This window comes from Rhamphochromis sp. 'chilingali' (assembly GCF_963969265.1).
Source record: "Rhamphochromis sp. 'chilingali' genome assembly, chromosome: 11".
Lineage (NCBI taxonomy): Eukaryota > Metazoa > Chordata > Actinopteri > Cichliformes > Cichlidae > Rhamphochromis > Rhamphochromis sp. 'chilingali'.
The window spans coordinates 17,248,985-17,267,895 of NC_137938.1; the positions used below are offsets into that span (position 1 = coordinate 17,248,985).

The 18,911-nt window shown below is 41.4% G+C and overlaps 2 protein-coding genes across 6 annotated transcripts; both read left to right on the forward strand.

The window, feature by feature from the left end:
• Window positions 1-722: 722 nt before the first annotated feature.
• On the forward strand, window positions 723-8,058 carry pnisr (PNN-interacting serine/arginine-rich protein). 5 transcript variants are annotated; one of them, XM_080895968.1, is made up of 12 exons: window positions 725-852; window positions 1,333-1,441; window positions 1,568-1,744; window positions 1,849-2,084; window positions 2,443-2,608; window positions 2,965-3,155; window positions 3,273-3,413; window positions 3,663-3,762; window positions 4,360-4,413; window positions 5,839-6,033; window positions 6,115-7,198; window positions 7,718-8,058. In XM_080895968.1, exons 2-12 carry the CDS (start codon window positions 1,354-1,356, stop codon window positions 7,749-7,751), a joined length of 2,466 nt encoding a protein of 821 aa, XP_080752094.1. In that variant the 5' UTR covers window positions 725-852; window positions 1,333-1,353; the 3' UTR covers window positions 7,752-8,058. The 5 variants fall into 5 exon arrangements, with proteins under 5 accessions (XP_080752096.1, XP_080752094.1, XP_080752093.1 ...); XM_080895967.1 differs by having other exon boundaries at window positions 5,839-6,030; window positions 6,112-7,198; XM_080895969.1 differs by having other exon boundaries at window positions 5,839-6,030.
• A 1,927-nt stretch (window positions 8,059-9,985) lies between these two features.
• coq3 (coenzyme Q3 methyltransferase) lies at window positions 9,986-18,856 on the forward strand. The gene is made up of 6 exons (XM_080896937.1): window positions 9,986-10,279; window positions 12,758-12,895; window positions 14,629-14,728; window positions 16,377-16,628; window positions 17,861-18,020; window positions 18,328-18,856. The coding sequence occupies exons 1-6, from the start codon at window positions 10,086-10,088 to the stop codon at window positions 18,498-18,500; spliced, it is 1,017 nt and encodes a 338-aa protein (XP_080753063.1). The 5' UTR covers window positions 9,986-10,085; the 3' UTR covers window positions 18,501-18,856.
• The last annotated feature ends 55 nt before the right edge of the window (window positions 18,857-18,911 follow it).

Here is an 18,911-nt window from a genome sequence, read left to right on the forward strand (position 1 = left end):
TTCTTTCAATTTCCTTTATTATTTTACTTTAGGCTGTTTCATTTTTTTCTATTCTAATTTTGGAAGTTCGCTCACTCAGCTGAGTTTTGTCAGGGAGCTTGATGATAACAAGAAGAAGAAGAACTGCAGAGAAACGAGCAGTCGAAAACAAAAAATAGACGTTTCATTACAGGCTTAGAAGGGTCCCTACAAACAGGAAGGCCCTGGGTAGATTTGTTGTTTCAAATCCAAATGGCTGTGGTTCTGAATGCACATTGCGGCACATGCTCTATACCCTCTATGAGGGCGTACGTTGAAAGGCATTTCGGCATTCCAGTTACATGAAAACTACGCAAGCTATAAATGGGTGCTAAAATCACACTGACATCACCATCTGAAGCCTTTGGCGTGCTGCCTTCACTTGCTGCTCGTACAGAAAAGTTTCAAGTGGAAAGACTTTTTTTTCCTTCCGTTTCATTTTCAGTTTAATCCCATTTATTCAAGGTTTGACAACAAAACTATTATTTGAGGTTAGGAAATGCACCCGTCATAGCTACAAAATTTTAAAATTAATTAAATGTATTTAATAGCTCAAATTAGAACAACAAATTCAACTTTTTTGACATAGGACAAATGAATGTCCAGTTCACAAGCACTGTATTGCACATACAGTCAGAGACTAGATTGAGTATCTCTTCGACCTTTCAAATAATCTTCCAGCAAACTTATACTAACCATGGATACTGAATGATTTGTAACTTTCCTATTTAGTTTGAAGGCAGCAGTTCTTCTTTCGTACTTCCTCCGAGCAGCTCGCCTGTACAGCCATTTTGATTTGCGACCGCATCGCCGGAACGAACCCGTCAGGCAAAGGTGGGAATTCTGTAAACTCAAAGCACAGCTTCAGTGTAAATTTCAGCCACTCTTCTTTCCCATTATGGCCTAATTTAAATGAGTGAACCTTTGCTTGGTTGTTGAGAAAAATGTGGTGCTAACTGCTGGTTTTCAGACACAGCCTAGCCTAGCTAATATTAGCTCACGTTAGCATGGCTAAGCTTTCATAGCTAAAAAAAATTAATTAAAAAAAACAAAAAAGAAACAATGCACAATTCCCGAATTAATTTCAGTATCCTATGTAAGTAACGACACAATGTCTCACATTAGGTAGCATCCTAACGTTAAGAGGGAAGTGTCTCCCACCGTACAGCTAGCCGGTCAGTTTGAAGTAGCGTTAGCACTTTATTGCAGCTTGCAATTTCCATTGCCATTTGGCAAGTGTAATTCTACACTGACACACCTCTCCATGTTGAGAGTGCACAATACAATTAAATGTAGCTGATCTGGGTGTTTCAGGTGTAAATCGTGAAAGGAGCAATGTGGGACCAGGGAGGACAGCCCTGGCCGCAATGGCCTCTTAGCCAGCAGCAGTGGATGCAATCTTTTCAGCATCAGCATGATCCAGGTTAGTGAGTGATGCTCATGCACCACAAATGGCATTTTTGCTCCCTCAATAAAAAAAAAAATCTAAATATTTTACAATGGATTCAAAAACTGCACTGGCAACTAGTCTTAATGCACTTTTTTCCAGGTCAAGTGGACTGGGCAGCCCTGGCGCAAGCATGGATAGCCCAAAAAGAGTCTACAGGAGGAGAGCAGCAGAACATCCAGCCCAATGGTCAGGACATCCCAGGCCTCGAATCTGTTGGACAGAATAATCACAGCAACTTTCAGGGTGACCCAGCATTTGGCAGAATGTGGCAACCAGGTACACAATTAAGCCTTTGAGCCATGGCTCTCCCCCTGGGAAAAAAAAACAAAAAACTGTGGAGATTTCTCTTGTGGCTTGTTTAAGTATTTTGTGTTTAACAGAATGGGGAATGCATGGCCAGCCCCCTCCTCCTCCACCCCCTGACCAGGCCTGGATCCCTCCAGGGTCAGGACCAATGGATGTGGTGAACCCCAGCGAGGACAGCAACAGCCAGGACAGCGTGGAATTCAACTCTGAAGCCCACCATGGGGTTTACCCCCAGAACAGCCATGGGTATGGGGCACAGCCCGACAGCTACGCCATGGCCCCCATGGCCATGAACCAGTTTGATTATCAGGTATGCAGATGCTACGGTAGAAACTGTTGAAGCGTTTTGGTTTTAGTGTGACAGCCAAGTAGCACGAGAAGGAGCAATCCATAGACACTCTGCCGGGTCCGAGCATCTAGGCGTATCAGTCGTTTGCTTTCTTGATGCTGTGCAGAGGAAGTGTTGGCTTGTTGAGGATCCAGCATGGTTTGTTATTACTTTATTTGTTGAGTTTTTTTTCTTTTCCCCTTTTAACCCAAGTATACCTTTTAGCTCAGTAAGGAGTGGGGAAAGACAACAGCAACCCCATACCTAGTGACTGCCAAAACAGAGGACCTTAAGTACTTAGAACTGACTTTAATTTTGAGTTTGTGCTGTCTCTCAACAGCATGGAGCTGCCTCATCATTTGCTCCGACACCAGCAAGCTTCCACTCCCCGTACTGGCAGGGTCCTCCTCAGAACAGACGAGATGCCAGACCGCCTGGGTTTCGAGACAGGCCAAGATCCCCTATCCAGCTCCCTGTCAAACCTGAGGCCCCAGCAGCACCATTAGGTGAGTCCTGATGTCTGAATTTTTTATTATTTTTTTTAGTTAATTTATTTAAATTCCTGAACTTTCTAGAAACATTTCAAGAAAATGGTATTGAGGTATGAGATAAATATCAGTAGATGACTATATGTTTAAATAATCGAAGTCCTTATTCCACCTGTGTTGGCTTCATTTTATATGCATACAAAAGGTATTTATAAAAATTTGGTTGTTTAAAAAAAGAGTCAAATTTAAATAGGTGATAGCTGTAGAAACCGATGCACCATTATTAATACAACAACTTCTTTGTGTACATGGATTTGTACTGGAATAGTTTAATCGTTTGTAAAATATATGTGGATAACACGTTTGATCTCCAGATGCTGTAAAGAGACGCACACTACCTGCATGGATCAGAGAAGGTCTTGAAAAGATGGACAGGGAGAAGCAAAAGAAGCTGGAGCGCGAGCGGATGGAGAAGGAGCGTGCAGAAATGGCAAAAGATGACGTTAAAGGCCATGAGGCTGATGAGGGTGGTGATGGCCCACGTCTGCCCCGCAAGAGTAAATTTGTAAGGAACTCATTTAAGACCCATACTGCAAATAGTTTTGTTTTCCCTCTTCATCTGTAGCAATGATTGGCTATGTTTTCTTGATTGAAACTCATTCTTCTCTTCTGTTTGCATCAGGACAGTGATGATGAGGGCAATGATGATAATGACAACGAAGAAAAGATTTCACTAAAGAAAGCATTTTCTGCGCGGAGTCCCTCGCCCCCTGCAGAAGACAGTGAACCTGAAATGACTGAGGAGGAAAAGGAATTCCAGCTGGTCAGTTTGAACTTTCAAATTACATTCAAGTAGTCAGATTTGAGTGTGATTGTGTAGGTTCTCAGTCCGGGTCATGGCAGTTTTGAGTGTTCGAAAAGGAGGCAACTGGACTTCTTTTCTGATTTGTAGAGGTGAAATGTGTTTACAAACCAAAAATGTCCAGTTGACTCCTTTTTGAGCGCTTGATTTTAATCTAATTGTTGAAATTGATAAAATATTGAGATGTTTGTTAATTTGTCCTTGTTTTAGATGGTGATGACAAAAACACTCCTGACAGAGATCCTTCTTGAGGTCACAAATGAAGAGATCCTGCATGTGGCTAGAGATACTCACAGGAAAGCCACTCGAGGTCTGGTCTTATATTTTCCTCTTTTTGCATTATCTCTGCTTGTCACAAAAACATTATGTTTAAATCTGGACAGAATTCGTTACGTGCCTCTTAAAATTACTCCGTAACACCCTGTAAGTGAGGGTGACTGAGCAGCATACATCAGAGTATGTCTGTCTGATATGCATTTCCAACCATTCTCTGCTAATGCATCAGGACACAGCAGAGCAGTGTTTGTCACAGACAGTATTGAAAACCTGTCATGGTATTGGAGGTGCTGCTGAATGGCTGTAAGACTGAATAAAGTCTCAGCGCTGACTCACCTGTAGATACAAGAGACTTCCTCCAGTGAAGTGACTGTGCATTAGTACAGATTGGTTCTTTCGCTCCTGTCCGACTGTTTGACTTGGATGTGTGACAGAAGTTTGTTTGTTAACCCTCTCTCTTTTCTCCATTTCTTTTGTTTTATTTTATTATTTTTTTCTCTTGTTACCAATGGCAGCTCTTGTGCATAGTGCTTTATCTGTGGCCCCATCCCTTTCTCTAGCGACTCTTGCCTTTGAGAAAATGGCAGTATGTGTTTTAACATGTTGTTCCTGTTGTTGATGTGAATCAAAGCTCCTGCAAAACAGCTGGCACAGTCAAGTGCACTGGCTTCTCTGACCGGTCTCAGTGAGTATCCCTTTTTCTGTCACTGGTGGGGAGGGAAGGGAAGTTTCTTTGATTTATAGTCGGGGTTATTAGTCGGAACGTGGGAAAAGCTGTTGGCACAAAGCGTGACACCCAATATTTCACTGCTACTATTTAAGGCAAAAGTGGCATCTGACTTGCTTTTTAGATCTGTGCTTTGAAATTAGAAGCATGCTCTCAAAGACATTACAGACTGTTGAAAGTGTTTAAGAGCTGTATGTGTACTCTTTGTTAATAAGAGGTTTACTGGTGTGAAGTATAAAGTTAAACAAGATTAAGTGCCTTTCATGGGGACTAGGGCTGCCACAAACGATTATTTTGATAGTCGACTAGTCACCGATTATTTTTGCGATTAGTCGACTAATCAGATCATCATCCATTGGACGTACAGCGTACAGCTTATTGCACCAGCAGCATCTGGTCTTATATAACTATCATTAGCTTACAGCTTGAAGTGTTTGTGCTAACTAAAAATAAAGACAATATGGTAGTTTATTAATTTTTAATGAAATTTGCAGATTGTTTCGGTGAAGTTTAATAAACTCCTTGCTTTCTAAAATATAACAGGACACCGGAGTATATTCTCCAGCGTCTCACACTTCTGATAATCAGCTGTCTGCTTGACAGTTTTAGCTGTGCAAAAACTATAACTTTAATCTCAGCCAAACTGATTTACTCAGGAACAAATAAAATACTAAAGAAAGCCAAACAATAACATTTTTAAGTTATCTAAGTGACTTATATATATGTTTAACCTGACTAGCGAAAGACGGCGGTGGGTTTGAAAACGATTTGCCGGGAGTCCGGTGTTCTCACGGCTCTAGTTAGCCTTGCCCCCGCCTAGCTAACGAGCTAGTGGGTAACAGACGTCTCCGAAAACGTCGGAGCGCTTTTGAAAATATGTGGTGTCTTGATAAACTGAGCAGATATTTGAGGTTTACACAGCTACATTCTCACCTGAAAATATGTTAAACGTTTATTTTGTGACCAAGAAAGAATAATAAGAATAACATTAAAACTAACTAGCTGCCGCCATTGTTGACAACTGCGCTGGGCTGCGCTATGAATTCTGGGACACAGCTTCTTCTTCTTCGGGGTTTAACGGCAGCTGGCATCCTTGTACATGCAGTGCTGCCATCTTCTGTTTCAGTCCGTTATTACACTCTTAAATCCTGCTACTTATTCCTGCGTCTTTTGTGATCTTACAAAGCTTCAAACGATGCGTCGACTATTAAATTAGTCGTCGACGATTTTAATAGTCGACATAATCGTGACTAGTCGACTAATCGTGGCAGCCCTAATGGGGACCTTGAGTTTGGATTGAGTGGTTTCATAAGTGGAACCTGATTTGAGAGCGGATCTTAACAGTTTCCAACACTCAACAACCTGGGGGCTCTGTTGTGGCAGGCGGGCTCGGTGACTATGGTTCAGATGAGAGCGAGGATGAGGATGGCCGTAGCGTCCGAGGATCCGAATCCTCAGACACAGATGAGGAAGAATTACGTCACCGCATCCGGGAGAAGCAGGACGCGTTCCGCCGCAAAGAGCGGGAGATGCAGCTGCTGCAAGAGAAACAAGCTCAGGAGGCGCTGCTAGCACGTGGTAAATATTAAATGTCATTTGTGCAATGTGTGTTACTAGTTCACTTTTAACCTGAGTCTTTGTTTTCTGTTTGTACAGAAGAGATGGCAAAGGAGAGATTAAGTAAAGAAAGGGGGGAATATGATGAGAGTCAGTCAGAATATCCACACAAACAGGACATGAAAGAGAGGGAGGCAGAGCCCTTGGCAGACAGGCGCAGGTCCCGTAGTGAGAGGGAGGGTAGTGAGGGAAAGCATTCAGGCAGAGGGAAGGAACGCTCAGGGAGAGGCAGCAGCGATTCTCCCACCAATGGTCACAGCAGCAGCTCCCGCTCCACCTCCAGCCACAGCAGCAGTCGATCTTCCTCCTCCTCATCTTCTTCCTCGGTATCTTCCCGTAGCTCCTCTCGATCTTCCTCCCCGCGAAGGAAAAGGAGACGTAGTCGCTCCTCATCCCACAAAACCCGGCAGCGCAGCCGCAGCCACAGCTCACACAGGCATCGTAGTGATCGCAGTGAGAAGGGCAGGGACAGGAGGAGGAGCAGTGCAGAGCGATCAGGCCGCCACAAGAAAGATCGGAGTGATTCCAGGGAGCGCAGGAGTCGAAGGAGTAGATCTAGGTCCAGAGACAGGGCCAGAGAGAGGGCCAGAGGAAGTCGCAGTCGCAGCAGAGACAGGGAGAGGGATAGAGAGAGGAAAAGGAGTCGGGAACGCAGGGACAGCAGTCATAGTCGCAGCAGCAAACATAAACAAAAGGCCTCTAGTAAAGACAGAGAGAGGAGGAGGGAAAGGAGTCGTAGTCATGAGAAAGACAAGAAAAAGAAGGATAAAGATAGAGACAAAGAGGTGGATAAAAAGAAGGAAAAGCCAAAGACCAAAGAGAAGGAAAAAGGGAGCTCTGTAGTTAGTGAAGAGAATGGCAAATCTAAGAAAAGGAAAGAGAGCGAGTTAGGAACCGATTCTCAAACTGACAAGCACTCGCGACATGATAGTAAAGCCAGCAAGAAGGGCTCGGCCAAAGCTAGCAAGAGGCACTCAGACTCTGACTCAAGTAGATCCCCCTCCCCTGAAGTTAGCAAGGAAAAAAAATATAAGAAATCCAAACGTAGTCGCTCAAGATCGACGGAAAAATCTCACAAGTCTGGTAAGAAGGCAAGCCGCAAACACAAGTCTAAGTCGCGATCAAGGTAGTATTCGTTTTTTTCTCTTTCAAAATACTTTATAATACTGTTTTCATTGTGATTTCTCTCGAGTCTTTGATCTGTTGTAGTAGCTGAGAGGAAAATGTTGGCTGTTATGAAAATTTAATGTTTAATACAGCTACACGTGCCTGACTGTGTAAAGTCAGGTCTCATGAATTAAAGGCTTAAATCTTTCACAACGGTTTTCTATGTCAAATGCAAATATGCCATGACTGAATACTAGCAAGTACCGCTTCCCTAGAGCATCTGCCTGATTTGTCTGGTTCCTGGCCAAAATAGAGGGCGAAAATGTCAAATTGAGCCAAACAAACAAATTTGTCTTTTCGCCATGTTCTGCAGTTTAATTTGCATCTGTAGAATTTGTATAACATCAGTTTTTATGGAAGTTTTCTGCCATATTTATAGTCTTGACAGTATTTTTGGTGAAACGTGTTTTGTTCTGTTGTGCACTGCAATCAGTGTCATTAGTGCAGGAATAATGTCGTGTTCATAACTTTCTTTCAGGTCGACGTCTCCCTCCCGTCGTAGCAGACGCTGAGGAGCACAGTCACTGCCCTGATCTGTGCACTTTGCCATTTTAAATTCCATGAGTTGAACAGGCTTGTCTCATTATAGAGGCAGTTGTGTAGGTGAAAACCCCCTCATACTTTTCTTTTACTGTAAATATGTTCTTTTTAAAGTATGCCTGAAGAACAAGTTTGAATGGTAGGAGTTTCCATTATCATGCACAGTTTAATTACACACTAAAAAACTCAAGTGAAACTGTGTATATTTTAAAAAAAGATTAACTTTTTCTCCAATTATTGTAAGATGTCTAATAAACTGTTTCTTGTCTTGCCTCACTACCTCTCTGACCTTAATTCAGTATTTACTAACACAGTATTTAATGATGCGTGTTGCAATTGCATTAAACTTAACCATACAAAGCAGGATCCTGCTACTTCCCAGAGATTACAATAATTCCCACTTTAAGGCTGCATGTGTTCAGCTGTCAGTGCTGCTGGATGGAAGTAGTGTTGCAAAAACCGTGCATTGATAGAATGAATGGTAGAAAGTAACTTAAAACATTTTCTCAGTTTTCTGAAGAACGGTTGCTTTGTCCATAAGTATTTACAAGTTGTGCTACTTCTGTTCCACTAGGTACTGCAAATGGTGCACTTTGTATTCCTTACCATATTTTATATAAGTTTTAGAGTGTCACTTTTTAAGCTAAATCTACAAGTTTGTTGCTGTTTTGTTATAGATAAAGCAATGCAGCAATATTTAAGTGATTAAATAAGTTATTTTAATCAAATCAATTTAGATCTACAACATCAAAATGTAATTTAGAAATCTAAAAGGTTGTTTTGTATAAGAACTTTTACTTTAGGAAAAAAATATTTTTTGATGCTGTAGTTAGGATAATGGTTTCTGTTTAAAGCATCAAATTGCTTGTTTGTTCATACTGAAAAACAGTTATTCAATATAAAATATTAACACTTCAATAGTTTCACTTCTTACATAGCACATCGTTAAAGGCTCTCAGCTGCAGGTGAGCCTGAAAATTGTGCTCAGTGTTTGGTACACCATTGTTTCTGATCTTTTTTTTTCTTTTTTTTAAATCCTGGAACATAAAAATATAACATGAGCACATCCAGACAGTTTTCTGAAAGGTGATGCTTGGATTTGGCCTTGGAAAAAAACAAAAAAAAACAACTCTTCATGTCATGCATCCGAACACTGAGTCCAAGCGCTGACGAGGGAGCACAGGGGAGCACAGGTTAGTGTACCACATGAGTACTTGAAGCCTGTGCAGGTTAAATGCTTAATCACATTTAGAATTTGGAGACAACAGTCAACACAAAAATCTTCATCTCACGTCCCTCAAACCATTCAGATGTTTCCACTGTGCCAGAAACGCTCTTGTCATAGGTGATCTTACTGTTTTGTTCCACATGTGAACATAATACAAGTTATCACAAATTACACCCTAGTAGTAAAAAAATAGTCATCAGTAACATATGATTGGCCAGTGAAGTTATCAGTTTTGGTTTTTCCCCAATGAGTAAACTTTTTTTTCTGTTTGTACAGAGATGATTGGCACTTTAAAAAAATGAAACTAGTTAAATGTTTGATCAGGCATCACAACTGAGAGCATGACTCCCACGAATCCATTTTAAAACATAAATTTAAAAAAAACTGGGAACAAATAAAGCTGTCGAACTTTCATTTCCTACTGTGCAAACACTGATTTTTAGTGAGTGGTTTGCAATATCCGATTTCTTTACTGATGGATCCTATTAACCTGCAAGTGATTACTGGGTAAAGTGTATTGGACAAATGAAACTAACCAAAGTCATTAGACTCTACTTTGTCCAGTTGGTCAGGTCTCAACTGGGACTTTTTAATTTTTAAACAATCAAGGAAGAACTTGGCATACTTTTACTGCTCATATTTATTCTTTCGAATACCATAGAGCAGACACAAGCAGTCAAAAAAGAAAACTGGCATAGCATAAAATTAAATACATAAAATATAAATAGATGAAGAGTGGCAGAGGCACTGGGTCCTTAGCAGCTCAAGAGGACATGGGGAATAATTGAAAAAGATAGTCAACGTCAATGATGACGAAACTGAAAATAGTAACTGTAATCTGGAAGCAGGCTTTACAGGGGAGCATCTCGCTGGTTTTACCTGAGAGGCCCGAGAAACTAGAGTGGAGAAGTGGGCTCATCTCCAAAGGCAGAGGAGGGCAGCAGTGCAACGGCGACGGTGAGAGCTGCGCTTAAATCTCAGCGTAGAAGAAGAAGGAAACCCAGCGACGCTGAACTCCAAAGACGAAGAAGACTGTTTATTATGAACTTCACAGCTAGTACCTCGATGGTTTTATGACATGTACTCCAACAAGTTTCGCCGCCTCATGTTAGGGCTGCACTGCCTTAAAACGACCGCTGTTTGTGGCCTGGTCCAGAGGGCCGCTGGTCGAAGCGGGTTCGGCTGGACTGCGGTGTGTAAACAGCGGACGCTGTGGCTGCAGAGGAGCGCCTGTCGGGAGATAGAACGACGTGCTGTGCTCCGTCAAAACGGGTATTTAGCAGACACACTCGTGTGGTGACACCTTCCTTTCCAGTGCCACACTGTATAAGAATATTTGGGGGACCGGAAGCAGGGCTAGAAATCAGTATTTTTTTTTTTCAAAAGAAAAAAAGAAACTAAAACTCAGTGAAATTTAGCAGCATACAGCTACTGCTTAGACTAAGAGGTCCGACGAGGCTCACCCTGGTAGCTCTACGACTCTGGACAGCTGATACATAGTGCATCATAAATATGTTACGGAAACAATTCTAATTACTACTCTGAAATTTAATACAAGCATCCTTTTGCATCCAGAAAGATAGTCAGGTTTGTCATTTTGTTAAATGAACTGGACTGATTTGTGAAATGTGTGATGCTCCTCCAATACTCCGATACTTTATAGTCAAAGTATCTTAAAGTTGAGTACCTTTGTGGATGGCTATCATATTATAAAGGCTTCCAAGCAGATTATCTCTGCACAAACCGATTCATTGCTTACAGACACGATTTTCAGTGTCTTGATGTGTCCTGTGGCTGAACTCTTTTCACCATTTTTTTTTAGAACACTAAAAATGCTGCCTTTTTCTTTTACTCAAGTGATAGCATTTTGAGCATGTGACTTATGCATGAACTAAAAAAACAAAATTTGGCACAATTCAGCATTTGTAAAAATTTGCACGTCACCAGAGATTGCATCATTACCGAACCATTTTACACGTTTTTTTTTACATGTCTTTACTTGGTTTTAGCAAGATGAACTGAATGAAATGGGTACTGAGGGTTAAATACCAGCACAACCTTTTGTTTTAGAATTTGCATTTGCGATTTGCATCTTCAGAAACTATATGTTTGATGTCAGTAGCAAAAGGGCTTGGTATTTTGCTTGTTAGATTAACTCATTTTCTTCAGTTTTACTGCACTCAGTGTGTCCAAAGTATGATGAGCACAGCAGAATGCAAAATACTGGATAGGATAAGAAAAACAGTAAGCTCACATATGAGAGCCAATGATACTGATATTGGTACATAGCCCAACACAGTGCATCCAGAAAGTACACGACTGCTGGTGTTTCATCATGTTACATCCTCATTCCAAAATGATTAAATTCATTATTTACCTAAAAAGATCCACACAATACCCCATAGTGACACGGTTAATAAAAGGTTTGCTTTAAATTCTTTTAAATTTACTAAAAATAGCAACCAAATATGTTCATATATGTATTCAAAGCCCCCGCTATGACACTCAAAATCATGTACATCCTGGTTCCACTGGTCATCTGATGATTCTATAACTTGATTGGAGTCCACCTGTCTAAATAAGGCCCCACAGTTAACAGTGTATGTTGGAGCACAAACAAAGCAAGGAATTGTCTGCAGACCTCTGACACAGGATTTTATTGAGGCACAAATCTGGAGAAGGTTACAGAAAAATTACTCTTCATCAAAAATATCACCATCATCTGTAAATAGAAGTTCTGCCTGAGTCAGGTAGGTGACCAAGAAAGCGATTGTCAGTCTGACAGCTCCAGCGTGGAGAGAGGAGAAACTTCCAGAAGGATAATCTTTTCTCCAGCATTACGCCAATCAGGCCTGTATGGGAGAGGGTCAGACAGAAGCCAATTCTCAATAAAAGGCACAAGACAGCCCACCTGGAGTTTACCAAAAGTCACTTGAAGGACTCTTAGACCATGAGAAACAAAGATTGAACTAAATGCTAAACATCATGTCTGGTGGAAACAAGGTATCGCTCATCACCTGGCCAATACCATCCCTACAGTGAAGCTTGGTGGTGGTAGAATCATGCTGGGAGATGTTTTTTTGGCAGCAGGAACTGGGAGACTAGTCAGCCTTAGCTTGGATCGCAGACTGGGGCGAAGGTTCATCTTCCAACAGGACAACAACACTAAGCACACAGCCAAAATAACAAAGGAGTGACTTTAGCCAGAGCCCAGACTTGAACATGATTGAAGTTTGAGATCTGAAAATGGCTGTGTACCAACTCCCACTCTGTCCAACCTGATGGAGCTTGAGAGTTTCTGCAAAGAAGAATGAGAGAAACTGCCCAAAGATAGGTGTGCAAAGCGAGTAGCATCAAACTGAGCAAAGACTTTGAATACTTACATGGCATATTTTTTTTCTATTTTTAATAAAATTGCAAGAATTTCAAGCAAACCTTTTTACTCATTATGAAGTGATAATCAAGTCCATGTTGGAATAAAGCTTTAACATGACAAAATGTGGAACAAGTGAAGTGCTGTGTATACTTTTTGGAATATGTGTGCAAACAGCTCGACTCCACACACTCAACACAGCTGTCGGGCTACTCAGCTGCAGGTTCTGGAGAAGAATTTTGAATCAAAAAGTATAGTGAGATTTTTATTATTTATTATCGACACTATAGAACAGTCTTTTGTTGGTTCCTTGTTTATTTGGCTTGGTTGTTTCTACTTTAATGGCTGTTTTTTGTTTGTTTTTTTTCCACATGCAGCGTTCGGTCAGCTTCTCACAGCACCGTGGACCCTGATGAACTGAGGAAGTTCCAGTCGTTGGCAAACAAGTGGTGGGATGAACAGGGAGAATTTGCAGCTCTTCACGCCATGAACGACCTGAGGGTGCCTTTTATACGGTACACAATCCGCCCGTCAATCTTCATCAGAGGCGCCAACAGATGGTGTCAACGTAACATAACCCAAAGGAAAGCCGGGCGGCCTCGTGGTATCTGAAAGCAACTTGTGAGGATACAAGGAAAAATAAGAGAAATTGAAAATGACAGGGTTCTTCCAAATATCAGTACATTTTCAGCCAATAGTGTTTCAGCTGCTTTGGCTCTACACGTGTGCATGTTTTGGGGGTCGGCTGGGGCTGTTTTGATTGATAAGATCTGTTGTTCAGGACCCTTTGCTGTAATCATGACAGCCATCCAGCCAAGAGCCCAGTGCTGTGTTCCCCTCCCCCACCCTGGGATCTTCTTGGTGGTGGTGATGATGATGATGATGTGTGCTTATGGTGACAGTATGACAGATCTAGTGTCAGTGATGTCTGAGTGGGGATGATTTGCCCAATAAGATTTTACCCTCAGGGCAAGTTGAAATGAGAGACAGCAGCAGTGCTGCCACTGTTGCTGCTGGAGCTCTGCGACTCTGATAGTTCATCCTGCCAGGGTGCCTTATTTTCTTCATTGTTTCAGTGTGTGCTTTAGTTCTGTAATACATGGTGTTGTACACAGACTCAGGATCTGTGCAGATACCCCGTGTAGTAACCAAATGCAATGTCTTTAACAAAACAGGGTTTAGTGTTTGATTTGCCTTAGTTATTAGCAAAATGGTCTATTTTGTCCTCAAAATGTTACACTGACAGCAATACAGTGAATCATAACTATACATGCAATGGTGACAAATTAAAGGAAAAAAATCTGCCCTTTATTGTGAGGAATTCAGAGTTTCCATCATACTTGTCCTCTTATCAAAGGATACAGATTTATGGGAGTGGTCTTTTCCAATATGGCAGTTGTAACCTTCTGTAGGACATGAGTGGGTCACTGAAAGGTTTGATTATTATGAAAATGATGCGAACCATATGCTACAGTTTTCACAGTCAGCTGATCTCAACGAAGTTGAACACGGAGATATTTGGATCCATATGATAGATGGCTTACTCTACCAGCATCACCAAAGTGAGGGAACACAGTATGATAGGGAAAAAATGTAGAGGTCATTATTTGACTTTTTATTCATTGTGTATGCAAATTTACCTGTGTGACAAAATGTTTACCCACAGTTTCTAAAATATAAAGTTGGAAAACACTCAGAAATACTTCAGGTTTGAGACTGAATTTCTTTTTGGGGTTTTTGGTTCATTAAGTCAAAGTAAATTTTATGAAAATAATCACTGAGTTCATGCTGACGGTAATGGTTTATCATGTGCTGATAGTTCAGCAGTAGCTTTTGTCTGGCTCTGTCTGGGTGGTGGTAGTGCGAGGAGGTAGTTAGATGGATGTAAGTATATTTTGGCACCTTAGCAGAGCTTTAATGACGAGCATGATGTGCAGTCAGGTCTCAGCCTGTTCCCATGTTTCGGGCCTCAGGCAGGAGGCTGTCGGACTGTATATCAGGGAAGGAAGTGAGGATGCTTGTTTGCTGGCTGACACTGTTGCTCGGAGCGATTTGAGAGAAGATGGTGTAATACACCATGGAGTTACCCCTACACTTCCTCATGCTAAGCGGCTTCTCATAGACTTTGGAGGTTCACAATTTCATATCTGCCCACTGTTCTTTTACTTTTAAGCGTTAGGTCTGTTGTAGAGTATTCTGAAATATCTTGAAGACTTGGGAATGGGAGATATATTTTTACCTTGCACAGGGATAACCTGCTGAATGTGCACAGAGCGCGCCATCCCGGGAAGCCACTCGCAGGACTGAAGATCCTGGACGTCGGTTGTGGAGGAGGCCTGCTCACAGAGGTAAAAAGCGTCCGAAAGCTGCAGACTCAGAGCAAACAACAGCGCCAAAGAAAAGCGTCTTTCCTGCTACATATTATCTGTCTGGGCGCAATTGTTTCAATTGCTACCTTTCATGTCACATTGAGTCTTTTCTTCCCTCGTGCAGCGTAAATATGTGCCTTCGATGTGCTTCAGTGCCAGGCTTCTCGCATGCATACGCAGCAGAGCCCGGATAAACATTTCAACGTCAGCCCGGTGCTCGTTCTGCTTTGATCTGACTGGTCACGGCGTGGTGGATCGGACAGTCGGTCGTTTACAGTTGTTTATCTGTTTGTTAGCACTGATAGCTGCATGACTGGGACGGAGCTTTGATGTGAGCTGAGGACTCACCAGCTGTGCTGTGTGATCTCTGAAGACAAAATCAGGTCCTGTTCTTATACAGCTCCGTCACACAGGTTGTCTTATTGAGACACAGACACACATGATAAGAGCGCCTGTTAAGGCTGTGACTGTTATTGTGTGTCTGACCGTCTCTTAGCTAACAGTCCTACCATCACACGGGATCAGCAGCGGAAGGATGGATATCAGGCCCCTGGGCGAAAAAGCTCTTCAGTCAGACTTGGATGTTTAGCTTTTGTCCACAGGAGGGCACCGTTCACACCAAACCCTTATTTAGTGCATGTTCCTGCATATCGCTGCTATGTTTTTCCCCACTCTATTTACAGTGCCAGCACAGCGTCTTGTGGAGATGAAATGATGCTTTACTACCATGATTGATATTGTTTTAAATTTCATGAGTTGTTGTTGTTGTTGTTGTTGTTTTGGGTTTCTTTTACTCAACAACCACAAAATCTCTTGTATTAATTGACATGTTTTAGATATATTATAAAAGCCTAACATTGAATTCAAATAACTCTCATTAGACCTACACTGTGCTGTATTTACCTGCATGTAAAACAACAATCCCCATTTACTAGTTCTTCTTCTTATGAAGATGGACAGGTTATGGATGAGTGTGGATGAAGTGAATGATGGAAGTCAGGAAATTTTCTTTCTCTCATTAAATTTTGTATTCCAGAATTTAATAGTTCATGCAAATCGGTGCCTATTACCCCCCAGTGAATATATTACTGTAGATAAACATAAGGCTTGTGGAAATGTGAGTTCCAACACATAATCAGTGACTTCACAGTCAAATGAGCACAGCATCCTGAAGAAGACAGGTTAGATAACAAAGCAGTAACATTTCAAGTTTGTTAGTACAACATTATTTGTGTGTAAGAGTCAAGTTTTTCTACTAAGACTAAGTAAAATATGAGTTATTGTGATACAGATATATATTTTTTTTATAATGCAAGACAAATGTTGCTCATATTGTTAGCTGTTGTGGTTGAACAGTGACTTATTTTTTAAGTATTTAGCATAGTTAATATGATTGATGTATAATGTTATATTTGTCATCCAAAGAGGACAATGAAAAATCGTATTCTTATTCCTCAAAGCTAATGCAACTAATATATTATTCATTTAAAATGTGTGCTTTGTCTACTTTTATCATTTTTAATATGGTTTTGTACTGTCTGTTCTTCTTTTAAGTGAATCGTATTCGGCTCTGCTTTTTAAAAAAAAAAGTTTGACGTGCAGTTCTCTGCTCCTCGTCCTCCTCCAGCCCCTGGGTCGTCTGGGAGCTAAAGTTTTGGGTATAGATCCAGTGGAAAACAGCATTGGCACCGCCCAGCTGCATTCGTCCTTTGACCCGGACCTATGTGAGCGGGTGTCCTACCAGGTGTGCACCCTGGAAGAGCTCTCAGGAGGAGAGGATGAAGGAGCGGGACACTTTGATGCTGTGGTGGCGTCTGAGGTTGTGGAACATCTGGCTGACCTGGAAACGTTCGCCTTCTGCTGCAGCCAAGTGCTAAAGGTGCTGTTTGTTGTTTTATTGTTTCGTTTTGTTTTTTAATACTTTGACTCTGATATTTGTGTGTTAATACTGCACTTGTGTTTGCATATCAGGTAGAGGTTCCCTCTCTCTGAATTAGACAGTTATGGGTGCCCGAGTCAGCACCGGGCTGGACGGGGTCTGTGGATGACCTGCTGTGTTTTTCTGTGTGTGCCTTGTACTTATCATTGAAAAGTTTCAGTGAAAGCCGTGGTCCATACTGCAGCCTGGGGGTCAGAATCTCCTAGGTTAGTGGGCCAAAAGTAGCTGAGAGGGGGGGGGAAAAAAAAGCTTAATACAGGAGGTTAAGTCATGACTGGAATTCTTTCTCTCTCTCTGGTCTAAATCTTTCTTCTGCACTTTCATTAAAAAAAAACCCAAACACAATAATGTTTAATATTTAGTATTTACTGTTATATTTCCATATATCATCGTGATGTTGTTTATTGTATTGCTCTCGTTTTCTTCTGCTTGTTTTCTTTTTTCTTTCTCAACAGGTGATCCAGGTGATTGGTATATGTATTTTTTTTATTTTTTTTTGTCTGCTTATTTAGTTGGTTTTTTTTTTTTTTTTCCCCTTTATCCCCGTCCCTCTTCTCCGCTGTTTTTTTTTTTCACCCTCTTCCTTTCTCCCTTTTCTTTTCTTCATTCAAGTCTGTCCCATATCTAGCAAGTGAAAATAAAAAAATAAATTAAATAAACAATAAAAGGTGAATCAAATAGACCATTACGGCAAGGCTGGGATGGTCAGTTTGGTAAAGTAAATCCGTTGGGCATCTTTCCTCGCCTTTAGACAATAATTCTGATGGCAAAAGAGCCAAACGGGACAGGCGAAAAGAAAAAAAAAAAAAAAAAAAAGAAAGGAAAAAAAAAAAACCCCCAAACATTTAAATGTACTTTTCTTGACCACGCATACATATATTTTTTTGATGCTCATGCTTTTATTTATTTTTTCTCTCCCCCCCCTGTTCAACCTATTTTTCTTGGCCTTGTTGAACTTTGAGGTTTGGCATCCTTCCAGATCTCGCGCGCTGGATTTTGTCCTCTGAAAGCCTTAAATCCATTCTATAAATACCCTGCTGCATCTCGTAGAAGAGCTCCTCCCTTGTATATCACCTGCAGAGGTGTCATGAAATGTGTTTCCAGAAGTAACGCAGTCTATTTAATTTATATTTCATGAATCAAACCTTTCCATTTTTGCTCCCTGTGTGCAGCCAGGTGGCTCACTATTTATCACGACTATAAATAAAACCAACCTGTCCTACGTGCTGGGCATTGTTGTAGCGGAGCAGCTGCTGCGCATCGTGCCCGACGGGACCCACGACTGGGAGAAGTTTGTCAGCCCAGTAGACCTGGAACGCCTCCTGGAGTCTCGTAAGTCCCTTTGGAGGGAGGAAAAAAAAGAAGCTCCCACTGATTATAGAAAACAGACTAAAAATGCAAAGGTTTTTTTTTTTTTAATAATTAAGTGGGCAAATCTATGTGGAACTAAGTAAATATACCATATTACAAAAGGTCGCTACAAGATGTAAAAGTTTTTTTTAAACAGTAAATTTTGAGGATTTCTGTGTCCATAAATTGTCTGCAAAGCTCATTTTATAATTCGTGTTCAGGAGTAGTGCAAAAATAAAAATCTAATTTTGCCTTTTGTGTTGACATCAGTGTCTTCCTTCTTTGTTAGATGGTTTCTCGGTGCAGTCTGTCAAAGGAATGCTGTACAACCCCCTGTCGGGAGCCTGGAGCTGGACCGACAGCACTGCCATCAACTACGCCCTCCACGCCGTCAAACTGAGAAAACAGGCTGAGGACAGCAGCCTCCACCCAGAGGACCACACCATAGAAAGTAGCAGCTGAGCCACGCCACTTGAGAAGAAATCCAAAAATGAGAAATAATAACTCAGACGCGAGCGGCCCTGACATCCTGTCGGCCAGCTGTGACGCAGCACATGAGACTGAGTTTATTCAAGGAAAGGGACAAACTGCCTGCAGATAGAATTAGAGATGTGCTGCATTTGGCAGACCCATTGATGCTGTGCTGTGCTGCGTGAGCGCTGAATACATGTCTAGTGTTTGATAAGCTGTGTAAAGCAACGGTGCATCCTTTAATTGTGTAATCATTTTCAGCATATGCTGTCCTGCGTCAGTGTGGTGTTTGAGGCTGAATAGTTAAAGGTTTGCAACATCCTCCATTAAAACTGACCTCACATCAGTTTGATTTCTCAAGAATGAACGCATGAGAGTGAAAAATGTGATTATTTGGAATGC

Excerpts from the sequence above, each read along its gene's own strand:
- pnisr (XM_080895966.1), top strand. The coding sequence starts at position 1,354 with ATGTGGGACCAGGGAGGACAGCCCTGGCCGCAATGGCCTCTTAGCCAG. Across the intron at positions 2,609-2,964 it reads GGCCCCAGCAGCACCATTAG|ATGCTGTAAAGAGACGCACA; the intron begins GTGAGTCCTGAT and ends TTTGATCTCCAG. Across the intron at positions 3,763-4,359 it reads TCACAGGAAAGCCACTCGAG|CTCCTGCAAAACAGCTGGCA; the intron begins GTCTGGTCTTAT and ends TGTGAATCAAAG.
- coq3 (XM_080896937.1), top strand. The coding sequence starts at position 10,086 with ATGTACTCCAACAAGTTTCGCCGCCTCATGTTAGGGCTGCACTGCCTT. Across the intron at positions 12,896-14,628 it reads CTGAGGGTGCCTTTTATACG|GGATAACCTGCTGAATGTGC; the intron begins GTACACAATCCG and ends TACCTTGCACAG. Across the intron at positions 18,021-18,327 it reads GGAACGCCTCCTGGAGTCTC|ATGGTTTCTCGGTGCAGTCT; the intron begins GTAAGTCCCTTT and ends CTTCTTTGTTAG.